Source organism: Hordeum vulgare, chromosome 1H, assembly GCF_904849725.1.
Source record: "Hordeum vulgare subsp. vulgare chromosome 1H, MorexV3_pseudomolecules_assembly, whole genome shotgun sequence".
Classification (NCBI taxonomy): domain Eukaryota; kingdom Viridiplantae; phylum Streptophyta; class Magnoliopsida; order Poales; family Poaceae; genus Hordeum; species Hordeum vulgare.
The window spans coordinates 475319018-475329167 of NC_058518.1; the positions used below are offsets into that span (position 1 = coordinate 475319018).

Consider the following 10150-nt stretch of genomic DNA (forward strand, 5'->3'; position numbering starts at 1 on the left):
CACCATGCAAGATCGCCCAAAACAGCAGACCGCTTCAAACCTACAACTGAGTCGGACCCCGGTTTACATACACATCGTCTCGAAATGGGTTGGCGAGGTCCGAATATTCCAGCAGTGCCGATGCCGATGGATCGACGGGTCCTGACCGATCGGCCAAGCCAAGCCAGGTCAGGGCAGGTCCGCAAGCAAAGCAAGCACCCCCTGGAAAGACGGCGAGGGGCAAGGGCGCCAAGGGGCCAACGGGTGGCTGGGACGAGGCGGGGATCCGCTCCCCTTCCTCTATTTATGGCGTCCACCGCCCAATCCAGGCACCAGAGCTACGAGAACTCCGATCGCCACTCTCCCAGAGCAACCCCCCTTCCCCACCCTTGAGCGTTCGAGGAAGCAGACACAAGGCCGGCCAAGATGTCGTGGCAGACTTACGTCGACGAGCACCTGATGTGCGACATCGAGGGCCACCACCTCGCCTCCGCGGCCATCCTCGGCCACGACGGCACCGTCTGGGCGCAGAGCGCCGACTTCCCCCAGGTCATCACACGCCTCCTTAGTTAATCTCATGTCCTTGCATGCATGTATGATCATATGTATGTATATACGTCCATGTCTCACGGCCGGGGTGCTGCTTGATTTTGTTGCAGTTCGGGCCCAACGAGATCACTGGCATCATGAAGGACTTCGACGAGCCCGGGTACCTCGCCCCGACTGGCATGTTCATTGCAACCGCCAAGTACATGGTCATCCAGGGTGAACCTGGCGCCGTCATCCGTGGCAAGAAGGTATATATGTTTCTTGACTCACATCCACAATCATTCGCGCGTGCATGCATGCATGCATGCATGCATCTACCAAATAATCTCCTAAGTAGATTACGTAGTATCTTCTTGCTGATCGATCCATGTTCTTCGTCATGTTTGTTTGCGGTTCATTCGGTCTGTAGGGAGCAGGAGGCATCACCATCAAGAAGACCGGGCAGGCGCTGGTGGTTGGCATCTACGATGAGCCCATGACCCCCGGGCAGTGCAACATGGTGGTGGAGAGGCTCGGCGACTACCTCGTTGAACAAGGCATGTAGGCCAGCCGTCCAATGGCGCACGACGATGATCACACAATTTTTCAAGTTTTTCTAAACATCCACGGAAATATACGTGGGGCTTTTTTCCTCTTCAAGCGGCTCTCGACATCGGTCACTCATGACCAGCTGCTCTAAAAAGTTTCATTTGTAATGCCTTTTCGGCTTTCCTTCTTCTTCAGCGGGTTCATTATTTTGGTTGTCCTATGAATTATGTGTGGACAACATTTTTGCGGTACATTTCATTGGATTGTGATGTTATATTTCAATTTTGAAAGGCTTCTTCAGTTGCCATGCAATCACATATTTTGGTGGTGTGCAATCCTCTATTGTCACGGCAAGCCAGACCCCCCCCCCCCCCCTCCAATAAATAAATAAATTGTCCTGTCCTCTTATTTTGTTGTGGCGTTTGTCGTTCGCAAAAATGGAAGAATCTGGTCGTTCACAAAAGTAGAAGAAATTACAAAGGTGTTTAGAATTGGGTGTTTCACAAACTTGAAGACAGAACTTTGCACCGTTGCCTTAAAAAAGAAAAAATATTGCATTCTACCGCCCGATCGCATGTGCCCGGTCCGTCGGTTCATACGTCCAACACGTGTCATGAAACCAATTGAGCAATGCACTAGCTTTATCTTTATCTACACCTGATGCTTCACGGGGTCGCCGCTTCGTCTCATCCTCGTTCCATCTTTCTACCTTCTACCGGCCGATCGCATGTGTCCCGCCGGCCGGTTCGTACGTCCAACACGTGTCCATGAAACCAACTGAGCAATGTTGGCTTTATCCTTATCTATACCTGATGCTTCACCATCCAGGTCGCGGCTTCGTCTCATCCTCTCTTCATCTTTCTAGCATCTTTGAGCCCCCACTGCCCCAAGTATTCAGTTGCCATCCAATCACATATTTTTTCACGCAGGTATTCTGTATTTGGTCTACTCAGAGCGCTGTACTACGTACTGCAGTACTGCTGCATGTCCTGGTGCAATAAAACAATACGTATTACCAACAGGATGATTGAAGGTAATAGTTCAATTGTTCGCCAAGAAGTACTGAAGTATGGTGTGAATATGAAAGCAAAAATATATCCATGAGTTTGGCTACAAATATATGGTAAAGTAGAGTTATATTGCAGAAAGGGGCTGATGCCTTCTCACCCACCTAGGTTCAAGGTATGTCACTTGCAATTTGAATTTGTTGCAATAGAGAAGAGTACATGTGGAGGCTTGGAGGCTTACATGCACATGCAACCATGCATGCCAGCCACATGCACTTTCCCCCTCAAACCAACCTAACAGTTTACCCAACTAAAACTAGAAGTATATCCCTTTTATTGTTGCTCTTTCCACTAAACATCACATATACTAGAGGAACCCCGTCTTTCCCCACCATCCAAATCACTATCTTCACTGATATACATATTGCTTGTGACACTCGTATCAGATAATGGAAGTCACATTCTCTTATTATAGTCTCTTTACAGCTTTCAAAGTTGGTGTGAATTTGTCAAATTGATTCATGTGCTAGCATACCTCTAATTACTTGCTTAAAATGCTTATGTGATTGTAAACTTCAACTATGATTAATGTAAGTATTATGATGCATTATCTGATTATTCCGAGTCTCTTCTACTACTCAACACAAATGGCACTCGTGATGTACTTTTTCTCTCAAGCTGTCGGGGAAAGTTGCTATATACCGGTCCATTGTCATGCCCGTTTTTTTTGGGTGGAATTTTCTAGTTTCTAGGCGATTTACTATTTTTATGTACAAAAATTCATTTTTTTAAATGTGAACTTTTAAAATATGAGAATTATTTTTGGAAAACATGATATTTTAATAATCTGTACAAACATTTTTGAAAAATTTAAATAAGTTTTAGTAATTTTCTAAATATATTATGCAATTTCTGATAATTCTAAGAAAATGTGATTTAATTAAAATGTATTAACATTATTTGAAACTACAAACATTTTTTAAAGTATATGAAAAGATAAAAAATAAACATAAAAGAAGAGAACCTTCTAGAAGGTTACCATTTACAATAATAAAATGGAATGGAAGCTTCTCGAAGGTTACTAAAGAGGGATTTTGAAGAGTACTTATTAAATGGTCCATATCTCACTCATCCGGGTTCCCTAATCCTCGTGCACTAGATCATTTGTGACGCGCGTTGCTGCGTCCGTCTATTTATACGATAAATGATAGAAATTTTTGTAAATGTATATGGGCATATGAAATATATTATACTTATATATACATAACCTTATATTAGTCAATAATCAATAAAAAATTCACATATACTTAGATAAAAAAAAGTAAGATTCACATACACAAATTTGCTTCGTATAACAACATACACATCAATGTATCATGTAAAAAAACAATCTATATTGCCAAGACAGATAATAAGCCACAACACATACAATAGGAGACTTAAACTGTCATTGTAGATTGAATTCATGGCGCCTTAATGAAATGTTCAGATGCCTCTCTACAAAGGGCCGCCATGTTCCGCAACAAAGAAGAATTAGGCGGGTCTGGTGCACCTAGGCATTTCTTGTGTAGAGTGCATCAAACTCACGGAGAAGAGTGTTAACAAGGATTTCAGTTAATTACGAAATATATGAAATACCATAAATGGGATGTCCTTCGGTTGAATTCAATAGACTAATAAGAGTGTATTTACAAATCATAAATGAACATTTCTATTATAAGTGGAACACTTAAAAAAAATCAACATCGGAACACTTAACTTCTGCTTCATTTCACATACTCAAATTTGATTATTTGTTGGGTTATCCCAGATTTCCAATCGCAGCAGTTAGGCGAAGCATGTGTGGATGGCATCTGTCCCAAGGCCTCTGCACTTGGCCATACGTTGCAAGTTTAATTATATGAAAGCGATGTGAAGCGTTACCACGACATTAGCTACGAAATCAATAGATTTTAGTTGATTTTCTGGATGCATAGCAATCACCGACACTTCTGCATCATCAAGTTTTAACTGAAACTGCGGAAAAAAACATAGGTGAGAGTTAAACTAAAAGTACAGTATCACGACAATATTATGATATAATTTGTACATGCATGCTCCTAACGTTACCACAACAGTAGGTTCATAACGGGGAAAAGCATATCAACCACTAAAAGAAATATTACCATTATAGTAGATCACATTTTTATGGTCAACACTTTCTTTCCATAGTTCTTCAGAAATCAGGGTTCACTATCGTCGTGTTTCCAGTAGGAACTCTGTCAGTACTCTGAACACAAGGAGAAGGATGCGACACGTTATGAAGTGCCAAAGTTGAAAAAACTTTTTGGCCCTAATTGCATGTTTTGTTTTGACACTGTTTCGTGCCTAAGAGAGTATAGACATTTTCTACGGACACTGTATGGCAGGTACAAAGGAGCTCACTTGGCTGAAGAAATCAACAAAGGACAAGGAGAGCATGTTGTACGCCTAGCCAACGTATAACAGCAACATGAGAAAACTTCTCATCTAGGAGTCCAGAAGGGGAACCGGGATCTCACCTGCCTGAAGAAAGACACGGGAACAAACAGAGCAGGTTGGAGAAGGGGAACGGCTGGACGAAGACAGAGGAGTCGTTTGATCATGAGCCCTCGAGCGCATCGACTGAAACCGATCCCCGCGCCTCGAGTCCATACCAGCGCGAGCCTCACCTTGGCTCGATCCCGCCTCGCATTGGGGCTAGATTGGCGCAAATCGGCTGCTCCTCAGCGCGTGTATCGCTGGATCCCCTTGACCAAAATTTGGATTGAATCTCAAAACTAAATGCATGAGAAATTCGTGGAACATAAGCCATTACCAAAATCTCACCGTGGACGATTGGAACCCCATCGTGGTCACCATGCCACCAGCCACCAGTTTCTCAGGACATGAAAAGATTGAGGACGATAATGCATCTTTCATGTCCTGGAGGATGTCCTTGCAGCGTGGATCCAAAAGAACAAGCTCGGTTTTGGGTTGTAGATCCAGGACTAGCTCACCATGACCGGTGCCTCGAACTATAATGGATCCTCTCCTGTTAAAATCTTAAGGGTAAATAAGAGTATGGTGGCTGGACGAAGATGAGGCGACGACCGGCCAGCCGAAGACGATGGCGACGCAACCTTTGTTAGTGCTACAAAGTTCATATCTGAAAACTGGTCCATGTAATTGAGAGAAAGGTAATCTACATGATCAGCAAAAGAAAATTTTCAATGTTGATTTATATAATGCAACATACATTTAAGATGTCAACAGGCTCTAGTATATTGTACTTGATAGTTTGATTTACCCCTGCATTTATAGCAATTGGTTTGCATTTAGTCGCTTATCCTGATGGAGAGGGAAATCAAGCAGAGAAAGAGTATTTGGTTAGTACTGAAATTACATGGGAGATACTACTTAGGGGTCATATAGGATATTGATGAAGTTTACATGATGTCAAGTAGATGTTCCTTCGTCCATCACTAAAACAGGTGAGGGAGAATACAAATTCAGATTACAGGCTACATTGTTTATGAGTTGCTGCTCCCTGAAAAACAAAAGAGAGGGAAATAAATGAGACAGACATATGGTACGACGTTTAGAACTTTAGATGAATATAGTTTAAACATTTTACTTTTGAATCCAAAAATATGATGTATATGGATGAAATGTGAAGCTAAGCTAATAGTACAATAAACAACGAACAATGAGAAGGCAAGTTCACAACTTTGTTCCCAGATGTCCACTCCCTGGAGATTAGCATGTCCATCAATACAACCCTGAACAGGTCAAATATATGAACAGAAAAGTGTGATACGTGACTTTACCTCTTCATTAAAGAAAGCAAGCACCTCCTGAGATGTTTCCTAAATAGTTTATCCTAATTGACACTTCCAAAGTGAATATAATCGCTCCCATCTAGATTGAGTGCAACTTCCATTAGCATATGCAGGCCCGTTCTTAATATGTTTCCCAACACTGAAGTGATATAACCCTAGTGTTTGGCCGCCCGTGCTAAACACGAGTTCAGTGCTTTTGGGGAATCTCGGAGATGGTGTAATATCATTCAAGATCAATGCAATTACCTGGAATATAATGGAATCAAAATAAGCAAGGAGAGATGGAAGTATAGAGCAAGTACCATACACGACTATTGCACGCTAGCTGTCGCGTTGCCATCAAATGGTTTTTGCAGTGCTTTGCCACCATCACATGTTGAGTGAACCATTCGAACGGACACAATATAGAGGAACGGAGATACAATAGGCCACCGCAGGAACCTGACTGTTTTAGGGCTTCTCAAGCGTTGATCAGACCATCAAAATCAACTACTCACAAATTAATCAAACCTCAATTTCAAATCATTCGAAGAGAACATGAAGGGAACAAGGCGTGAGGGAAGAGCAGTGGTGGAATACTTTGGATACCTCTAGGAAAAGGTTCACACGTACGGGGCATCAACACGATTGTTTGACATGGGTTCCCAACCGATAAAGACGGTGGCAGTGAAGCACTCCCGGACGCCGACGGAAGGAAGGACCATCTCTTTCCTTATGCTTAATCCTCTTGTCTTCTTGGTCACCTCCGTCGCGCACCAGACCCGGTAGTGACGTTCACGGGGAAGGAGATTAGCAAGAGGAGAAAGTAAAGAAAACGTAAGTGAGGCGGCGGACCACAACTACGATTGACGTCCTATGGGAACGAAAATGATCAGGCGCCGCCGCCGCGTCACTGCCCCTTTGCATCTTCACATCCCCCGCACAGACCTCTTCCGATGGGCCCATTACTCCAACCCACGTGCACAAGACCTCATTGCCGAACAAAAAATGTCCAAGCAACCAGATTACTCTGATTCGGCTATGGGAGTAGCGGCCCTCAAGGACAGCGGCCCAACAATATCTCATCTGCTCGTAATGAAAAGCTTCACGGCCCACGCGCGGGAAAGGAGACAGCCAACTGGTCCAGATCGTACGGCCAACACGTCCAGATCGCAAACATGAACGGTCCCGGGGACTGGTGGCGTGAGAAGGCAGGAAAGGGGTTCAGTTTTACTATCCTTAATGTCTATAAATGGCCTCGCTCAATAGGATAGCATGTTGTTAGAGCATCTCCAACACCCGTGGTAGATATGGTGTGCATGGGAGAAAACACGCATTTTGAGAGCACACGACCGGTTGGTGCGCTAGAGCAGGCGCGAAAAATAGTAGAGGCATATGTAGACGATGTGGTCGTCAAGACCAGACACGTCAACCAGTTGGTGGACGACCTCAGGAAGACCTTTGCCGACTTACGGGCATCCGATATTTGGCTTAATCCGGATAAATGCGTCTTCGGAGTCCCCGCTAGCAAACTCCTCGGATTTATCATATCACAAAGAGGAATCGAAGCCAATCCGGCCAAAATACGAGCATTATCACAACTCACGATACCAACAGAGCTAGATCACGTCCAAACGCTGGCAGGCTGCATGACGACCCTAAGCCGATTAATTTTCCGTCTAGGCGAAAAGGCCCTGCCACTATATCTGATGGGGAACGTCGCATGGGAAACAAAAAAAATTCTATGCACACATAAGATCTATCCATGGTGATGACCATCTACGAGGGGGAGAGTGTATCTACATACCCTTGTAGATCACTAAGCTGAAGCGTATATAACGTGGTTGATGTAGTGGAACATCTTCGCGATCCAAATCGCAGCCCGTCTCGCGATCTCATCACGATCCGTCCCACGATCCCATCATGATCCATCCCGATCTAGTGTCGAACGGACGGCACCTCCGCGTTCAGCACACATACAAATCGATGACTATCACCGCCTTCTTGATCCAACAAGAGGGGCAAAGATGTAGATGGGTTCTCCAGCACGATGGCGTGGTGGTGGTGGTGGTGAACTAATCCAGCAGGGCTTCACCAAGCTATGCCGGACTAATCTAGACGAGGGAGACAATCTATGGAGGAGAGGGCAACACGTGGCTTTTCTGGTGTCAATTACCCTCAAAACCTCCACTATATATAGGAGGAATAGGAGGGAGGGCTGCCTTGCCTCCTACTCCAAGGAGGAGGTGATGTTTGCTGTGTATCCCTTGCAACGGCGCTAGAAATAGTTGTGTCGACGGCACCAGGAATCCTTCAGCTATGGCTACGCCTTAAGGGACTTCCTAGGCAAGTATGCAAAGGATTTCCCCCTGGGCCTTGGAGCCTTGCGTTGGTGTTCCCTCGAAGCGGAAAGGGTGATGTAGCACAACGACAGTAAGTATTTCCCTCAGTTTGAGAACCAAGGTATCAATCCGGCGGAAGAGTATCTCAAGATCCTGCACAAACACAAAAGCTTGCACCCAACACTATGAAGGGGTTGTCAATCCCTTATAGATTGTTTGCCAAGTGAGAACTGAAAGCAACAAAGTAACAAAGCAAAGTAAAAGCGGAGATGTAAACGATGGATGTGAATAGACCCGGGGGCCGTAGTGTTTACTAATGGCTTCTCTCGTGAAAGCAAGTAGACGGTGGGTGAACAAATTACTGTCGAGCAATTGATAGAACTGTGCAGAGTCGTGACGATATTTATGCAATGATTATTTCTATAGGAATCACATCCGAAACAACTAGACCGATACTTTCTGCATCTACTACTATTACTCCACACGTCGACCGCTATCCAGCATGCATCTAGTGTATTAAGTCCATAAGAACAGAGTAACGCCTTAAGCAAGATGACATGATGTAGAGGGATAATCTCAAACCAATGATAAAACCCCCATCTTTTTACCCTTGATGGCAACTACTTGATGTGTGCCTTGCTGCCCCTACTGTCACCGGGAAAGGTCACCACATAGCAGAACCCAAAACCAAGCACTTCTCCCATTGCAAGAATCATAGATCTAGTTGGCCAAACAAAACCCAAGACTCGGAGAGACTTACAAGGATATCAAATCATGCATATAAGAAATCAGCAAAGACTTAAATATATATCATAGATAATCTGATCACAAGTTCACAATTCATCGGATCTCGACAAACACACCACCAAAGAAGATTACATCGGATAGATCTCCATGAAGATCATGGAGAACTTTGTATTGAAGATCCAAGAGAGAGAAGAAGCCATCTAGCTACTAACTACGGACCCGTAGGTCTGAAGTGAACTACTCACGATTCATTGGAGGGGCGATGATGATGATGAAGAAGCCCTCCAACTCCAAAGTCCCCTCCGGCAGGGCGCCGGGAAGGGTCTCCAGATGAGATCTCGCGGAAACGGAAGCTTGCGGCGGTGGAAAAGTATTTTCTAGGCTCTCCTAGTTTCTTGCAGAATATTTGGGAATTTATAGGCCAAAGACCTAGGTCAGGGGGCGGCCAGGGAGGCCACAAGCCTGCCCACCGCCGCCTCCCCCTGGTGGCGGAGTGGGGGCTTCTGGGCTCCCTGGAGCCCACCTGGCTTGGCCCAAAAGCCCCGTGGACTTCTTCCGTTCGGGAAAAAAATCATTTCGGGGTTTTTCTTCCGTTTGGACTCCGTTCCAAAATCAGATCTGAAAAGAGTCAAAAACACGGAAAAAACAGGAACTGGCACTTGGCACTGAATTAATAAGTTAGTCCCAAAAAGATATAAAAAGGTACATAAAACATACAAAGAAGGCAAGATAACAGCGTGAAACCATCAAAATTGTAGATACGTTTGAGACATATCAGGAGGCAAGGCCGAGCCAAGGCAGGAGAGTCCTCCTCCAATTCGGTTTGGTGGAGGACTCCCTTCCTACTTGGTCACCTCCTTTTTTTTCTTTTCCTTTTTCTTTTTGCACCTTTGTCTGAAATAGGTTTATTGGGCTAGCCTCACCATCCCAATAGGGGCTGGTGAGCCACCTCTAGGCCTATTAGTTTCTCTTCCAAGTGGGTGTCCCCTCCCGGTAAAACCCCGGAACCCATTTGTCACTCCCGGTACTTTACGAGTAATGCGTGAAAACTTTCCGGAAGCCAAATGTAACTTTCCTATATATTAATCTTAACCTCTGGACCAGTCCGGAGCTCCTCGCGACGTCTGGTATCTCATCCGGGATTCCGAACAACTTTCGGTCACCAACATACATAACTCAA

General features: G+C 44.7%; 1 protein-coding gene across 1 annotated transcript; it reads left to right on the top strand.

Annotated features, from left to right (window-relative positions):
• Positions 1–310: 310 nt before the first annotated feature.
• Positions 311–1356, top strand: LOC123415884 (profilin-2). Its single transcript, XM_045106765.1, has 3 exons — positions 311–528; positions 639–776; positions 938–1356. Exons 1-3 carry the CDS (start codon positions 406–408, stop codon positions 1070–1072), a joined length of 396 nt encoding a protein of 131 aa, XP_044962700.1. The 5' UTR covers positions 311–405; the 3' UTR covers positions 1073–1356.
• Positions 1357–10150: the final 8794 nt, after the last annotated feature.